This window comes from Oncorhynchus tshawytscha, linkage group LG11 (genome assembly GCF_018296145.1).
Source record: "Oncorhynchus tshawytscha isolate Ot180627B linkage group LG11, Otsh_v2.0, whole genome shotgun sequence".
Lineage (NCBI taxonomy): Eukaryota > Metazoa > Chordata > Actinopteri > Salmoniformes > Salmonidae > Oncorhynchus > Oncorhynchus tshawytscha.
The window spans coordinates 15,711,339-15,730,255 of NC_056439.1; the positions used below are offsets into that span (position 1 = coordinate 15,711,339).

At 42.0% G+C, this 18,917-nt stretch overlaps 1 protein-coding gene across 5 annotated transcripts in view; it reads right to left on the minus strand.

Annotated features, from left to right (window-relative positions):
* The window catches only part of ston2 (stonin 2), a 51,583-nt gene that overhangs the window by 18,263 nt on the left and 14,403 nt on the right, over positions 1 to 18,917 (minus strand). Inside the window, exons 3-4 of one of the 5 annotated variants that reach the window (XM_024436842.2) lie at positions 17,445 to 17,594; positions 13,946 to 14,155 (exon numbers count right to left, since the gene is read on the minus strand). In XM_024436842.2, coding sequence (XP_024292610.1) covers positions 13,946 to 14,155; positions 17,445 to 17,594 — 360 coding nt within the window. Of the gene's footprint in view, positions 1 to 2,218; positions 2,495 to 13,945; positions 14,156 to 14,729; positions 15,032 to 17,444; positions 17,595 to 18,917 lie in introns of those variants that run through there. The other 4 variants (XM_024436844.2, XM_042329813.1, XM_024436843.2 and 1 more) reach the window with 4 other exon arrangements.

Consider the following 18,917-nt stretch of genomic DNA (forward strand, 5'->3'; position numbering starts at 1 on the left):
GTCGGAAGTTTACATACGACTTAGCCAAATACATTTAAACTCAGTTTTTCACAATTCCTGACATTATAGGTGAAATAATCTGTCTGTAAACAATTGTTGGAAAAATTACAAAGTAGATGTCTTAACCGACTTGCCAAAACTATAGTTTGTTAACAAGAAATGTGTGGAGTGGTTGAAAAACGAGTTTAATGACTCCAACCTAAGTGTACGTAAACTTCCGACTTCAAACTGTATATTTTTCCATTGCAGGAGGGATAGCATACACAGATGTTTTGGCTTTCCAGCCTTCTTCAATGTGTAGGTACAACTCTTTAATTCAAAACAGCATTTACAGGGAACACAGGTGAACAACCGATGACCAGCAGCTGCTTCTAATCAGGGTTGCCACTCATCTGCCAATAAGGGATGTGGCTTCTGGTCTACCTCTATACATTTTAAGACACATATCGATGATTTTAGAAGGCAGGATAAACTATCATTTAAATTGTTTCACTGTCCAGATCTGTCTACACATGTAAGATATCCAGACAACGTGTGCACGACTACCTCTGGAGGTGGTCAGGAAGACCTGATCACAATGCGTCTTTTAATCCTCTACACCGTTCTAAAAATGTGGCCACAATCAGAATGTGGACAGGATCAAGACAAAGGACATGTTAGGACCAGGTAAAAAAATGGGGCTTTAGACTTCTTTGGATAAACAAAAGCAAATGGGTGAGCTGCTGAGCCGTGGTGACTTATCGGGTATCTGTGGGCTGGAGAGAGGAGGAGATAAAGGGAGGACAGGGAAGAGGGAGACAATATTTGAGTGCCGCCGACACCACCTAAGAAGTATGTGAACTACTGTGGCTACTTCTGTGGCAGTCGTGAGCTCTGGAGGACAAGTCTCTTCATGTTCATGTTGAGACAGAGAGAGAAACAGAAGGAAAGAAAGACAGAGGTAACCAGCCAGACTGGGGGAGAGGAGAGGATTACTGGGAAAGTGGAAATTTACAGCACCTGACCGGCTGCCAAATGGTAGTCTACTAACACACAGACACGCACACATACATTATCCACTGCCGTTGAATACAGCCAACAGAACACAATATACAGACATATACATTCATGCTACACACACACATATATCGTAACTGCTGCTACCAGACTCTTGTAATGCTCAGTTTATACACATCCTCCCCTTCCCCAATACACGTGTAAATATTGGACTATAAGTTATTATATTTATGCTAAAACGTTTATTCTATTCTATTGAGCCATTTACTTTATGTTCATATTCTTATCTTTTATTGTTGTTGTATTGTTGAGAAGGATCCTTCACATAAGTACTTTGTTGGACGATGTATACCATGCGTATCCCGTACATTCGGCTAATAGAACTTGGGCACATATAACACACACACACACACACACACACGCACACGCGCAGTTTAATAACATGTCGCTGAATAACTGATATCACATCCCTTTAACTAGTTTTAGTTTCATTTGCTTTGTATTGACTGCAAAGTGTACACACACATGCGCACAAACACACACACACCTCTTGCTTCAGCGACCAGCCGCGAGACAGCAATAGAGATGGGAGGGAGGGTGTCATTATTCATCAACAGTGGACTAAGACCCTGTGAAAAGACTGGCTCCTGTTGCTAAGCACCAGATGATCAGGCTGTCTTGCCAAGTAGAGACCACAATGAAGACTCAGTGGCACGAAAGAGAGAGAGAGAGAACACCCCTCTAAAACTTCATCAGGACTTAACAGAGTGGGAATTTAGAAACACACACACACACACACACACGCACCCACTCACTCTCTCAGCAGATCTCTCTCATTCACTCCCTCCGTCTACCCTGTTCTCTCCCTCCGGTTTAGCTATCTCAGAAGACAGGAGAGACGTTTCCGTTATATCAGCAACTAACGTGGCAGAGCAAAGAACACAACAATAAGGCTTTTCACAATTGATTCGTCTTCTATTCTCACACTCTCAAGTCAAGGACATTTACGCAGGAAAGGCTACCCAGCAGGATCATTCACTCACACACTGCAAACAAAGACAGCAAACCACTCCAACCAAACATTACACACTTACACTACACTTCACACTACCCCCTCCAAACACATACACACCACACACCTTGCAAAGATGTAACTAAAGGAGTGAAGACAAAAGAAAATAACTAGTCAAAGATGCGCAAAAGAAAATGAAGTGTCGCTCACCAAGTAGTATCACAGTAAAGGAGTGTGTGGTCTGTCGGGTGTGTGCGCGTGAGCTGGATGAAAGGCGGACTAGGGAGAGGAGTTCCCTGCTGTTCCATAGTGCTGGCTGTAGGTCAGGTCATGTGACTCAGCAGCCACCCTGCATAGTTCAACAGGGGCATGTAGGAGCGGGTAGGAGCCTGCCTACTTCTCCCTCTTTCTCTGTTTACTTTGTTCGGGTCCTCTCTCTCGTACCTTTCTTCTACCTATTCTCTCTATATTTACCTCAAATCTCTGCCCCTCTCTCTTTTCACATTTTCCCCACACTCTCTCCATGTCTCTTTCTAATTCGCTTTCTCTCGTTCAAACTACTTCCCTTCACTATTTACCTTCCCTTTTCTCCCTTTCTCTCACTACTTACATTCGTGAGTTAAACAGTCCGTCAGCCTTTTAATCTACGCCTCCGCTGGTTGCTTACCTGTGTAGTAGTTGATCTATGAGCATGGGTCTACACATGCATATTACGTGTGTGTGTGTGTGCGTGCGCAAGTGTGTGTACCTTAGCAGGCGTTAACCATGCGCTCCATTCTTGAGCAGTACAGTCAGCAACAGGGACTTAAGGCTCGCACACATCGCACCGAAAGTGGATCTCGCGTTCATCTGCCGATCGTTCAGCATGCTCTTTTTTAGGGACCACCTGCTGTAGACGTCTGACAGCCAACATTTTTCACGAGTCCATTTGTAAAATCGGTGCAAATTACATTCAGAGTTGCTAAGAACTCTCGGGCCAGCGAACGCTATTGGTGTGTGAATTTCGGCAGGTAGCCTAGCGGTTAAGAGCTTGGGGCCAATAACCAAAAGGTTGGTTCGAATCCCCGAGCCGACTAGGTCAGAAATCTGTTGATGTGCCCTTGAGCAAGGCATTTTACCATAATTCAGCATTTCCCAAACTCAGTCCTGAGGACCCCAAGGGGTGTATATTTAGTTTTTTTACCCTGGCACGACACAGCTGAACTAAATGTTCACCACTTGGGGTCCCAAGTCCCACCACCAAGTTTGGGAAACCCTCCCCTAATTGCTCCTGTCAGTCTCTCTGGAAAAGAGTGTCTGCTAAATGACTAAAATTACAAAGTAAAAATTGTGCATTTACTGTATCCATCGAAAATATTTGCAGCACCCCCACCCGCACACTCATTTTAAAGTGAACCTGAATGTCAAAAGGTCAAACCTGAGGTCAAAGGTCAGTCTTTAAAATGTTGGTAGTGGCCCCCTGCAGGGATCTATAGGGACTCTGAGAACCTCAGGACATCCCATGGCTAATCTGTTCCTGCTATAATTTTGAGTACTAGTTACTCAGTTTTTCCCCATTATAATAATGTCCCACACCCTTCACACACACAACACCCTTCACACACAACACCCTTCACACACACACACAAACTGTTCCGTTCAGGTGGGTGCTACATACAGTTGAAGTCGGAAGTTTACATAAAAAAGTTTTAATGACTCCAACCTAAGTGTTTCAGCCACTCCACAAATGTCTTGTTAACAAACTATAGCTTTGGCAAGTCAGTTAGGACATCTACTTTGTGCATGACAAGTCATTTTTCCAACAACTATTTACAGACAGATTATTTCACAAAATGCCAGAAAATGATGTCATGGCTTTAGAAGCTTCTGATTGACTTGGGAGCAATTTACAAATGCCTGAAGGTACCACGTTCATCTGTACAAACAATAGCACGCAAGTATAAACACCATGGGACCACGCAGCTGTCATACCGCTCAGGAAGGAGACGTGTTCAGTCTCCTAGAGATGAACGTACTTTGGTGTGAAAAGAGCAAATCAATCCCAGAACAACAGCAAATGACCTTGTTAAGATGCTGGAGGAAACAGGTACAAAAATATCTACATCCACAGTAAAACGAGTCCTATATCGACATAACCTGAAATGCCGCTCAGCAAGGAAGAAGCCACTGCTCCAAAACCGCCATAAAAATAAGCCAGACTAGGGTTTGCAACTGCAAATGGGGACAAAGATTGTACTTTTTGGAGAAATGTTCTCAAGTCTGAACTGTTTTCCCATAATGACCATCGTTATGTTTGGAGGAAAAAAGGGGAGGCTTGTAAGTCAAAGAACACCATCCCAACAGTGAACATCGGGGGTGGCAGCATCATGTTGTGAGGGTTCTTAGCTGCAGGAGGGGCTGGTGCAATTCACAAAATAGATGTCGTCATGAGGAAGGGAAATTATGTGGATATATTGAAGGAACATCTCAAGACATCAGTCAGAAAGTTAAAGCTTGGTCGCAAATGGGTCTTCCAAATGGACAATGACCCCAAGCATAATTCCAAAGTTGTGGCAAAATGGCTGAAGGACAACAAAGTCAAGGTATTGGGAGTGGCCATCACAAAGCCCTGACCTCAATCCAGAGAAAATTTGTGGGCAGAACTGAACAAGTGTGTGCGAGCAAGGAGGCCTACAAACCTGACTCAGTTACACCAGCTCTGTCAGGAGGAATGGGCCAAAATTCACCCAACTTATTGTGGGAAGCGTGTGGAAGGCTACCTGAAACGTTTGACCCAAGTTAAACAATTTAAAGGCAATGCTACCAAATACTAATTGAGTGTATGTAAACTTCTGACCCACTGGGAATGTGATGAAAGAAATACAAGCTGAAATAAATCATTCTCTGTACTTTTATTCTGACATTTCACATTGTTAAAATAACTGATCCTAACTTGACCTAAAACAGGGAATTTTTACTAGGATTAAATGTCAGGAATTGTGAAGAACTGAGTTTAAATGTATTTGGCTAAGGTGTATGTAAACTTCCGACTTCAACTGCATACTGATTGTTGCATAGACATGTCATGATTAGAACTGACATGATTCCTTAACTCTACATGTCAAGAGAGGCATGTCTGTTCTGCTCAATATACACTGCTCAAAAAAATAAAGGGAACACTTAAACAACACAATGTAACTCCAAGTCAATCACACTTCTGTGAAATCAAACTGTCCACTTAGGAAGCAACACTGATTGATAATAAATTTCACATGCTGTTGTACAAATGGAATAGACAACAGGTGGAAATTATAGAAAATTAGCAAGACACACCCAATAAAGGAGTGGTTCTGCAGGTGATAACCACAGACCACTTCTCAGTTCCTATGCTTCCTGGCTGATGTTTTGGTCACTTTTGAATGCTGGCGGTGCTTTCACTCTAGTGGTAGCATGAGACGGAGTCTACAATCCACACAAGTGGCTCAGGTAGTGCAGCTCATCCAGGATGGCACATCAATCAATCCACCAACGCCACGTTGCACCACAGACTGTCCAGGAGTTGGCGGATGCTTTAGTCCAGGTCTGGGAGGAGATCCCTCAGGAGACCATCCGCCACCTCATCAGGAGCATGCCCAGGCGTTGTAGGGAGGTCATACAGGCACGTGGCAGCCACACACACTACTGTTTTTTTTAAAACTTGTTTTAAGGACATTACATCAAAGTTGGATCAGCCTGTAGTGTGGTTTTTCACTTTAATTTTGAGTGCGACTCCAAATCCAGACCTCCATGGGTTGATAAATTTGATTTCCATTGATCATTTTTGTGTGATTTTGTTGTCAGCACATTCAATTATGTAAAGAAAAAAGTGTTTAGTAAGAATATTTCATTCATTCAGAGGATGAATGTGTTATTTTAGTGTTCGCTTTATATTTTTGAGCAGTGTATTTCTGAACGTTTTAGTGAGGTGCCTCACTGAATGTGTGACAGACACAGGTGCCAAACCAAAATGAGTGGCACTGAGCTCTAGTCAAAAGGAAGCATTATGTTAGGTGCTTTTTAAATCTGGCAGCTGGTTTCATAGCTGGACCACTTACATATCTGTTCAATCTAACCCTGGAATGTAATGACATTCCAAAGATCTGGAAATCAGTATTTTTAAAAGGGGGAGATCCAACTCATTAAATTATTATAGCCCAATCTCAAAAGCTGTCACCCCTCGTGAAAATACTTGAAAACCTTGTGAGTAAACAGCTAAAAGAGTTTTTATACACTAACTCTATTTTATCAATATACCTATCGGGCTTCAGGAAGAAGCATAGCATAATTACAGCAGCAATTAAGGTTTTAAATTATATCACTGAAGCCCTTGACAAAAAACAGCACTGTGTCTCACTTTTTATTAATCTCTCTAAGGCTTTTGATACAGTTGATCATGCTATACCGAGGCAGAGGTTGTCGGGTGTAGGTCTTTCAGAGCATGCAGTTGCATGGTTTGCTAACTATCTGTCTGATAGAACTCAGTGCACTCAAGTTGATGGGCGCATGTCTGCTAAATTGTCTGTCTGTAATCGTGTGCCCCAGGGCTTTGTACTTGGTCCCCTCTTATTCACTATTTATATAATAATTTAGACAAAAATGTGCAAAATGCACAACTTCACTTTTATGCTGATGACATTGTTATTTATTGTTGTTCCTCGTGTGTCACAAAATCTTTCCAAACTGCTTTTTATACTGTTCAACATACCTTGTGTCAATTGAAGCTTATACTCAATACTGACAAAACTCAACTAATGGTGTTTTCTAAAGAAAGAAATATATCTCTGAACCTTTCACCTATTACTATCTGTCAGGGCAATGAGATTAAAACTGTAACATCATAAATATCTTGGAATTTTAATTGATGACGGCCTCTCTTTAAATTTCATATTCAACAACTTACAAAAAAATTGAAGTTGGGATTTTATTTTAGGAATAAGACCTGTTTTTCTTTTTGAAGCCAGAAGGAGGCTAGTATCAGCTACATGTACAGTGCCTTGCGAAAGTATTCGGCCCCCTTGAACTTTGCGACCTTTTGCCACATTTCGGGCTTTAAACATAAAGATATAAAACTGTATTTTTTTGTGAAGAATCAACAACAAGTGGGACACAATCATGAAGTGGAATGACATTTATTGGATATTTCAAACTTTTTTAACAAATCAAAAACTGAAAAATTGGGCGTGCAAAATTATTCAGCCCCCTTAAGTTAATACTTTGTAGCGCCACCTTTTGCTGCGATTACAGCTGTAAGTCGCTTGGGGTATGTCTCTATCAGTTTTGCACATCGAGAGACTGAATTGTTTTCCCATTCCTCCTTGCAAAACAGCTCGAGCTCAGTGAGGTTGGATGGAGAGCATTTGTGAACAGCAGTTTTCAGTTCTTTCCACAGATTCTCGATTGGATTCAGGCCTGGACTTTGACTTGGCCATTCTAACACCTGGATATGTTTATTTTTGAACCATTCCATTGTAGATTTTGCTTTATGTTTTGGATCATTGTCTTGTTGGAAGACAAATCTCCATCCCAGTCTCAAGTCTTTTGCAGACTCCATCAGGTTTTCTTCCAGAATGGTCCTGTATTTTGGCTCCATCCATCTTCCCATCAATTTTAACCATCTTCCCTGTCCCTGCTGAAGAAAAGCAGGCCCAAACCATGATGCTGCCACCACCATGTTTGACAGTGGGGATGGTGTGTTCAGGGTGATGAGCTGTGTTGCTTTTACGCCAAACATAACGTTTTGCATTGTTGCCAAAAAGTTCAATTTTGGTTTCATCTGACCAGAGCACCTTCTTCCACATGTTTGGTGTGTCTCCCAGGTGGCTTGTGGCAAACTTTAAATAACACTTTTTATGGATATCTTTAAGAACTGGCTTTCTTCTTGCCACTCTTCCATAAAGGCCAGATTTGTGCAATATACGACTGATTGTTGTCCTATGGACAGAGTCTCCCACCTCAGCTGTAGATCTCTGCAGTTCATCCAGAGTGATCATGGGCCTCTTGGCTGCATCTCTGATCAGTCTTCTCCTTGTATGAGCTGAAAGTTTAGAGGGACGGCCAGGTCTTGGTAGATTTGCAGTGGTCTGATACTCCTTCCATTTCAATATTATCGCTTGCACAGTGCTCCTTGGGATGTTTAAAGCTTGGGAAATATTTTTGTATCCAAATCCGGCTTTAACTTCTTGGATATAGGGGGCGCTCTTTTAATTTATGGATAAAAAAACGTGCCCGTTTTAAGCGCAATATTTTGTCACGAAAAGATGCTCGACTATGCATATAATTGTCAGCTTTGGAAAGAAAACACTCTGACGTTTCCAAAACTGCAAAGATATTATCTGTGAGTGCCACAGAACTCAAGCTACAGGCGAAACCAAGATGAAACTTCAACCAGGAAATGGGCAGAATTTTTGAGGCTCTGTTTTCCATTGTCTCCTTATATGGCTGTGAATGCGCCGGGAATGAGCCTGCCCTTTCTATCGTTTCTCCAAGGTGTCTGCAGCATTGTGACGTATTTGTAGGCATATCATTGGAAGATTGGCCATAAGAGACTACATTTACCAGGGGTCCGCCCGGTGTCCTTTGTCTAAATTGGTGCGTAATCTACAAGCTGCACGCAGTCATCCAGTGATTGAGAGGAGAGAGGAGGCTTTCAATGAACGATATATCATGAAGAGATATGTGAAAAACACCTTGAGGATTGATTCTAAACAACATTTACCATGTTTCAGTCAATATTATGGAGTTAATTTGGAAAAAAGTTCTGCGTTTTGATGACTGATTTTTCGGGTTTTTTTGGTAGCCAAACGTGATGCACCAAACGGAGCGATTTCTCCTAAACAAAGAATCTTTCAGGAAAAACTGAGCATTTGCTATCTAACTGAGTCTCCTCATTGAAAACATCTGAAGTTCTTCAAAGGTAAATTATTTTATTTGAATGATTTTCTGTTTTTTGTGAAAATGTTGCCTGCTGATGCTAACGCTAAATGCTATGCCAGCTGCGCTAGCTGTTACACAAATGCTTGTTTTGCTATGGTTGAGAAGCATATTTTGAAAATCTGAGATGACAGTGTTGTTAACAAAAGGCTAAGCTTGAGAGCTAGCATATTAATTTCATTTCATTTGCGATTTTCATGAATAGTTAACGTTGTGTTATGCTAATGAGCTGCGGGGATAATTACACTCCTGGATACAGGTTTTTTTCGTAGCTAAACGTGACGCACCAAACGGAGCGATTTCTCCTAAACAAATAATCTTTCAGGAAAAACTGAGCATGTGCTATCTAACTGAGAGTCTCCTCATTGAAAACATCTGAAGTTCTTCAAAGTTAAATGATTTTATTAGAATGATTTTCTGTTTTTTGTGAAAATGTTGCCTGCTGATGCTAACGCTAAATGCTACGCTAGCTGCGCTAGCTGTTACACAAATGCTTGTTTTGCTATGGTTGAGAAACATATTTTGAAAATCTAAGATGACAGTGTTGTTAACAAAAGGCTAAGCTTGAGAGCTAGCATATTAATTTCATTTCATTTGCGATTTTCATGAATAGTTAACGTTGCGTTATGGTAATGAGCTTGAGGCTGTATTCACGATCCCGGATCCGGGATGGCTAGAATCAAGAGGTTAAACTTCTTCACAACAGTATCTCGGACCTGCCTGGTGTGTTCCTTGTTCTTCATGATGCTCTCTGCGCTTTTAACAGACCTCTGAGACTATCACAGTGCAGGTGCATTTATACGGAGACTTGATTACACACAGGTGGATTGTATTTATCATCATTAGTCATTTAGGTCAACATTGGATCATTCAGAGATCCTCACTGAACTTCTGGAGAGAGTTTGCTGCACTGAAAGTAAAGGGGCTGAATAATTTTGCACGCCCAATTTCTCAGTTTTTGATTTGTTAAAAAAGTTTGAAATATCCAATAAATGTCGTTCCACTTCATGATTGTGTCCCACTTGTTGTTGATTCTTCACAAAAAAATACAGTTTTATATCTTTATGTTTGAAGCCTGAAATGTGGCAAAAGGTCGCAAAGTTCAAGGGGGCCGAATACTTTCGCAAGGCACTGTATATGCCTTTACTAGACTATGGGGATATTTTATATATGAATGCTTTCGCTCAGTGTTTGAGATCAATTGACACCCTTTACCATGGCACATTGAGATTTATTTTAAACTGCAAAATCCTTACGCACCACTGCACCTTATATACCAGGGTTGGCTGGCCTTCTCTAGTCACTCGTAGGCTCAGTCACTGGTATACTTCTATTTACAAAGCAATTTTGGGTTTACTACCATTTTACTTGGCCATTTTTATTGTTCAGAAATGTGATGGGTAATCTCTTCGTTCACAGGACTTTATCCTGCTAACTGTTCCAAACGCCCGTACTGAATTTGGTAAAAGGGCTTTTATGTACTCTGCGCCATCGGCTTGGAACGCCTTACAAAATACTTTTAAACTGGAAGAACTTGTCCCGATTGGTGTTTTTAAATCACTGAAGAAGAATTTTGAGGCTGATTCCCTGACCCGTCAATGTTTTTAATTTGCTGGTTTATGATTTTGTTATACTCTTGTGAATTCTATTGTTCTTACTGGATTACTTGTAGTTTTTCATGTTGTCTGTCTGTAATTGTGTAATGACTTGGTGCTGCCTATCTTGCCCAGGACGCGCTTGAAAATGAGATTTCAAATCTCAATGAGCCCTTACTGGTTATATAAAAGGTTAAATAAAAAATAAATAGTGCTCTAGGGAAAAGGTAATTACAGGGGAGGGGTGGAGGATTCGGTGTAACGGGACAACCTATATTTTCATGTTGGAACTCGCCCCAAACCATTGTGGTAGTGAGTAAGTGATTGAGTGAGTGTGAGCCAGACTGTGCATCTCTAGTCTCCTCTACTATGTCTCTCCCTGTTAAGGCTGCCTTCCTAGCTGAACTGACAAGCAGAGCTGAACACACACAATCCATAATTCATGGACACACACACTCGCAAAAACTTCTGCCCCGAACCTCACACATCTGTCAGAGAATTATTACTAGTGTAGCGCAGTTTAGAATGACAGAGATATACACACACCTCTCCCACTGTCCAATTTCCACCATAAACACAGGGATAATTACCACCCTTCCCTCCAAAACAACAAAAGTTCTGTCACAACCCCTCATTAAGAAAGAAGAAGCAGCCACTTCAACGCTTCCTTCCCCTCTTGCTGGGAATGTGTGTGTGTGTCTTTCCCTTGTCTCGTATACTAGGACTAGGTTACTCCAGAGAAGAGACAGAAGATAAGGCAGTCTGTTCCATATAATATAGAACTTCTCAGTCAACATTAAAGTTGTATCTCAATAATCAAAAGTGTTTTTCTCTCCTCATCTGTCTATTAAAAGGAAAGGAGACCATGAGAGGAGACTATTGAGACGCAGCCAGCCACACGTTGGGAGTCTCTAGTGCTCCAGACGGGTATACACAATAATCATATCAACAGACAAATCCACTTCCTGTTAACACTACTGCTTAGTTATGGAAGGATTAATGAGAGAGAGAGTGAGAGAAAAAAAGGGAGCGACAGAGGGGAACCGGGAAGAGAAAATGAACATATCATGAAAGAGTGAGAGAAAGAGGGTGAGTGAGAGAAAGATTGAATACTTAGTGGCTTCAGAAAGTAGTCATACCCCTTGATTTATTCCACATTTTGTTGTGTTACAGCCTTGAATTCAAAATGTATTAAGTATTTCTCTCTCCCACCTACACACAATACCCCATAATGACAGAGTGAAAACATGTATTATTTTTGTGTGCAACTTTATTGAAAATTAAATACAGAAATATCTAATTTACATAAGTATTCACACTCCTGAGTCAATACATGCTAGAATCACCCTTGGCAGCAATTAGAGCTGTGAGTCTTTCTGGGTAAGTCTAAGAGCTTTGTACACCTGATGGTACAATATTTGCACATTATTCTTTCTAAAATTCTTCAAGCTCTGTCGAGTTGGTTGTTGATCATTGCCAGACAGCCATTATGAAGGCATGCTATAGATTTTCAAGATGATTTAAGTCGAAACTGTAACTAGGCCACCCAAGAACATTCAACGTTATCTCTTAAGCAAGTCCATATATTTGGCATTGTTTTTTTACAATATTGTCCTGCTGAAAGGGGAATTTTTCTCCAAGTGTCTGTTGGAAACCAGACTGAATCAGGTATTCCTCTAGGATTTTGCCTGTGCTTAGTGTTATTCTGTTTCTTTTTATCCTAAAAAAAAACGAGTCCACCCCAATGACAAGGATACCCGTAAAATGATGAAGCCACCACCATGCTTGAAAATATGAAAAGTGGTACTCAGTGATGTGTTGGATTTACCCAAACATAATGCTTTGTACTCAGGACATTAAGTTAATTTCTTTGTCACATTTGTTGCAGATTTACTTTAGCGTCTTACTACAAAAAAGGATGCATGTTTTGAAATATTTTTTATTCCTTCTTTTGTTCCTTCTTTTCACTCTGTCTTTTAGGTTAGTATTGTCAAGTAACTACAATGTTGTTGATCCATCCTCAGTTTTATCCCATCACAGCCATTAAACTATAACTGTTTTAAAGTCACCACTGGCCTCATACAAGCCCTTTCCAAACAATGCAGAGTTAAAATGTAAGAAAAATAGCAAATAAATAGCAAATATTGCTCGGCTCTCCATTTCCTGTAGTCCACAATCAGCTCCTTTGTCTTGCTGACGTTAAGGGAGAGGTTGTTGTCCTGGCACCATATTGCCAGGTCTCCGACCTCCTGCCTGTAGGCTGTCTCACTGTGATCAGGCCTACCGCCGTCGGCAAATTTAATGGTGTTTGAGTCGTAGGTGAACAGGGAGTACAGGAGAGGACTAAGCACACACCCCTCAGGGGCCCCGGAGTTGAGGGTCAGCGGGGCAGATATGCTGTTGCCTACCCTCACCAGCTAGGGGAGGCCCGTCAGGAAGTCCAGGATCCTGTTGCAGAGGGAGGTGTTAAATCCCAGGGTCCTTCGCTAAGTGATGAGCTTCGAGGGCACTATGGTATTGAATAGTGCGCTGCATTTAATTAACAGCATTCTTGTGTGTGTGTGTGTGTCTGTGTGTGTGTGTGAGTGAGTGAGTGAGAGAGAGAGAGAGACCGGCTATGAGGACAAGCCCATTTATCTCATCAAGAGAAATATTCAACTCGCCAAGACTCTGTCCCCTCTAACCCTGTCTCTATGGAAACTTGCGCGTGCGTGTCCCATCAGCCTGAGATTTCTCCCTTAGTCTCTCTCTTTTCTGTTGAAATATACCAGCAAGAACAGACCACATCCCTAAACACATAGAACATTTCCTCAAACACTATTCCTAGCGGTTCCAACACATGCTTTACTTCACTTTTCTGTGTGACTTACTGTAGCAAATCAATTCAACGTGGATAGAAAAACATTATATCTAAGGCAGCTTCTCGCTGTCCCACCCAGTATAAGTCATGTCCTCCTCATCCCTACCAAACTTCCTTCTAAGCTCCCTCATCCTTAGGGAGCAGGCCGCTGGACTCTGCTCTCCTCTAAATTCATTCCCCTCTCCTTACCTCTTCTCTCCCTTCCCCTTCTCTGTTTCTGACAGAGGGAGTGGCTGAAAGCAATTGAGCTGAGTCACAGACAGGGAGAGAGTCAGAGGAAGGTGTGGTCTTGTAAGCGCAATGTGTGTGTGTGTGTGTGTGTGTGTGTGTGTGTGTGTGTGTGTACCTTATCTAATAATTTAAGTAGGCAGCAATCTATGACTACCATTGCCCACTTCCTTTCTGTAGCACACCTGAGGGGCTTAGAGGTCAAATACTCTTTCCCAATAACTAACTATTTCCCAACAAGTGTGTGTGTGTGTGTGTGTGTGTGTGTGTGTGTGTGTGTGTGTGTGTGTGTACGTGCATACTCACTGGGTGACTGGGGTCGGGATGACGACTCATTGTGCCGTTCCTCTGCGTTTAGGGAGGGAAGATCACAAGATGACGCCCCCATGCTCACAGAGCTCTTCCCTGATTGTGTGGTCCAGACTGAGCCTGGTTCTGATTGGGTCCAGCTGCTCTCTGAGGGCGGGACGGCACTCCAGAAACTGGCCGTGGAACAGACACTGTGTCTAGAAGTACCTGACAAAGAGGCAGAGACACATGGTTACACACACTATCATAAACACGCAAACACTATACTTATTTTTTTTTACCACATAAATAAACCAATGTATAGGAGTGTCATTCAACCCCCTTTGCTGTTGATCATTGGCTGTGGAGATTTTAATTAACACGTCTGTAATTAATATGAGAGGGCCATCTATTTATCTGTACTTGAACCTACAATAATAACTCAATCTACCAGAATGCCTTAGAAATACAGATTCATATAAAGGAGATTCCTCATAACAGAAAACAAAGTTCAGAAAAACATTGTCTTCTTGTTTTAGACCATTTCAAAATGTAAGAAAAGTACAACATGTCTACAGATGACCTTTCAACACGGCCTGCTCCCGAGCCTCCTCACTACTTAGGCAAACATAATATTGTAGGGCTTCCCTTATGCCCCATTTATGGCGGTGCGAGCTGCCACGAGTGAGTGCTAGCTAGCTACCGGCCGGAACATTGAGCTAGCCAAGACCAACAACAGACTATATAGCTACAAGTAGTGAGTGGAGATACAGACTATACTAAACAAGTTAAAATGTCTTACCTGTGATGAAATGTTTTCCACACACATAGCTACGTGTAGCATACTTGGACACCGGTTCCCCACATTTCACACGCCGAGTAGCCTGAAGCCACTGGGCTCTTCTTCCAGGCCCTATTTCCCTACGTGGGAGCATTGCAAACCGTAGATCGGGATTTCTGACCAGGAGGGGCATACCTTCTTAAGACGCAAATATCGACTTGGAGTATGGAACGATTCTATAATGAGCAAAAATATAAACGCAATATGTAAAGTGTTGGTCCCACGTTTCATGAGCTGAAATAAAAGATCACAGAAATGTTCCATAAGCACAAAAAGCGTATTTCTCTCAAATGTTGCGCACAAATGTTTACACCCTGTTAGTGAGCGTTTCTCCTTTGCCAAGATAATCCATCCACCTGACAGGTGTGGCATATCAAGTCATGAGGGGGCGTGCAATTTCACATGCTGACTGCAGGACTGTTCCCCAGAGCTGTTGCCAGAGAAATTCATTTTCATTTCTCTACCATAAGCTGCCTACAATGTCCTTTTAGCGAATTTGGCAGTACGTCCAACCGGACTGACAATCGCAAACCAAGTGTAACCACGCCAGCCCAGGACCTCCACATCCAGCTTCTCCACCGGCATGATCATCTGAGACCAGCCCCCCCCCGGACAACTGTGGGTTTGCACAACCAAAGAATGTCTGCACAACTGTCAAAAACCGTCTGAGGGAAGCTCATCTGGGTACTCGTCAACTTCACCAGGCCCATGACCGGACTGTAGTTTGCCATCATAACTGACTTCAGTGGGCAAATGCTCACCTTCGCTGGCCACTGGCACACTGGAGAAGTGTGCTCTTCACAGATGAATGCCAGCTTTCAACAGTACCGGCCAGACGGCATGCATGGCGTCGTGTGGGCGCGCGGATTGCTGATGTCAACGTTGTGAACAGACTGCCCCATGTTGGCGGTGGGGTTATGGTATGGGCAGGCATAAGCTAGGGACAATGAACACAATTGCATTTTATCAATGGCATATTGAATGCACCGAGATACCATGACGACATCCTGAGGCCCATTGTCATGCCATTCAACCGCCGCCATCACCTCACGTATCAGCATGATAATGCACAGTCTCATGTCACATGCAGAGGTAGACAATTCCTGGAAGCTGAAAATGTCCCAGTTCTTCCATGGCCTGCATACTCACCAGACATGTCACACATTGAGCAATTGTGGGAAGCTCTGGATCGACATGTGCGGCAGCGTGTTCCAGTTCCCGCCAATATCCAGCAACTTCACACAGATATTAAAGAGGAGTAGGACAACATTCCACAGGCAATAATCAATAGCCTGATCAACTCTATGCGAAGGAGATGTGTTGCACTGCATGAGGCAAATGGTGGTCACACCAGATACTGACTGGTTTTCTGATCCATGTCCCTATTTGTTGTTTTGTTAAGGTATCTGTGACCAACAGATCCAGATCTGTATTCCCAGTTATGTGAAATCCATAGATTAAGGCCTAATTAATTTATTTCAACTGACTGATTTCCTGAACTGTAAATCTGTAAAATCTTTGAAATTGTTGCGTGTTGAGTTTACATTTTTTTTGGTGTGAAAGGCTGAGCGACTGAATGTATAAACACTTTCCATGTGTGAACACACACAAGAGACACACACATTAAACCAACCCCCAAGACAACGCTCGTTTGGCTTCAGTCATAGCCGCTGCATTAGGTAATGACCAAGCCCCCCAGAAAATGTTCAGTTACATGCAGTTAGCTAGTGTTCTAATGACTCAATGGGAGTATGTACTCTTTGTTAACTAAGACTTTTACAAATGAGTATGGGGCATAGATACCCCCAATACCAACGATGATTGTCTGCTAGTTTAAATGCCGTTTTGGTCATCAAGAATGACTTCCATAAACAACCACAAAAAAATAATTAAACTATGGTTATAATGTTTTGTTGCAATTACGATTCTGTGATTTTAACGTTGGTCGTGTACACTATACAAAAATACATGTTTTTCAATTTTCTAAAGATCAAATAATTGGAGATTGCAATCAATTTCCCTGATTCACCCCCCCCCCCCATGTGGGTATGTGTGGTATAATGGCTACTTTTCAGTCTTGGTGTGTGTTGGTGCTGACTGTGTCGTGTTAGTGTGTGTTAGTGCACCACTTCAGAGACCAGCAGAGAGAGCAACACATACTGTACACTCCTGGGTGGCAGCCATCGAGTATGGTGCCATTACCCAGCATTCTCTACTGCACTGGATAGACAACAGCCGCCTATCTCGGTCTGTCGTTTTCAAGGGAGACGCCAGAGGTGAAGAGGAGGAGGGTGGAGAAGGAAGGAAGGCAGCGATAAATACTAAGGAGTAGGACGAGTGAACACAGAGGGAGGTGGAGATGAAGGAGAGAGAAGAGGAGGGAGACATTCGTGTTAAGACGAAGATGACTGGGAGAAACAAAGCAAAAACAACAGAGGAGAAGAAAACAGTGGAGGAGATCAAAGCATGGATGGAGACAAGAGGGACGGTAGGGAAGAGGAAGAACAGAAGGAGAAATAGGAGGTGACCAAATCATCATGATAGGGGGAACCTGTGACCAAAACCTGTGTACTTTTAATAAAGGATATTTTTGCAAGTATACAGAGTATGCGAGAGTCCCTTTCACAATGTATAGAATTCTACAGAGCTAGAAAGCGATAGTGAGCGAGTAATTACCTTTTACCTGCGACTGCGGATTGGGCGAGGGCCAGGGCTTCTCTTCGAATAAGACCCATGCGTTCTGCTGAGGGGGAGGGGCTAACAGCTCGACACTGGAAGAGTTCTCAGAAGGGGCGGGGCTAGGCCTCTGCAAGCTGCTGTCCACATCTAATGTGTCACACACACACACACACACACACACACACGCAGAATGAACCAAGGGAATGTCTTTCTATGACAACATTTCTGCCCTATTCCTCGTTTAACCCTTTACATCCTGTAATACGGGTTGAAAATGGCAGGTTTAGACACTGATAAGCACCTAAATTGGACTGTAGTGGCTGTACCAGTAACATGCTATACATATTGTCAGAGCTCAGGGCCTCCACTTCACAGCTCTGTATGGGTTTTGACTGACAGTCTTCTGAACTTGAGCACCACTCGTTACAAGAAGTTGCCCCCATCCTCCTGCTAATTGGGCAACTTTTGCAAATGTTTTGTTGTCTGAGTGAGGGAAATGCTGTAAATTAAGAGGACTACAATAAATATTGTGTTGATGTCATACAAGCAAGCTAAACACCTGTGAGTCCAAATGTGCACGTCACATTTCCATATAATAAAACTCATGTAATATACAGTGTCACATTAACATTTTTTATTTTTTTATTGACCACATGATTTGTTCTGAAAAAATATTTGTTTTGGGGGGGAGGGGGGCTTTGTTGTATACAATGGCTTTGTTGAATATTCATTTCTGATTGGCTTAAAGAGTGTACATCTAGAGTGTACATCATTTCCCTATGACGCAGAGTCTATTTGCACAGTAGAAAAATATATGGATATAGTTTATTCTTACATGTTCTATGTTTGAGCTGCTTTTGCAAGTAAATGTCAAATTGAAAACATTATTGGCATTGTTATTTCAATTTTCATAATAGGAAGCTTGGACTGATGGTTGGTTAGCTAAACTAGCAGGTCTGTTTGTTTGGTTGCCAAGACAACTACTGTCCTATCTAGTAAACTTGCTAGCTACTTCAGTGGATGTTGAACACATTTCTACCATCAAATTAGTTCAATTAAAGCCATGGTATACAGTTCATTCGGAAAGTATTCCCACATTATTTCCACATTTTGTTACAGCCTTATTCTAAAATGGATTTTTTTTAATCCTCATCAACAATACCCCATAATGACGAAGCGAAAACAGGTTAAGGATTTAAAAAATAAACGTAAAATAAAAAAAACGTATTTACATATGTATTCAGGCTCAAAATGAGGCTCGAAATTGACTTCAGATGCATCCTATTTCCAATTTTTCTACAACTTGATTGGAGTCTACCTGTGGTAAATTCAATTGATTGGACATGATTTGGAAAGGCACACACACCTGTCTAAGGTCCCACAGTTGACAGTGCAAGTCAGAGCAAAAACCAAGCCATGAGTTCAAAGGAATTTTCCTTAGAGCTCCGAGACAGGATTATGTCGAGGCAC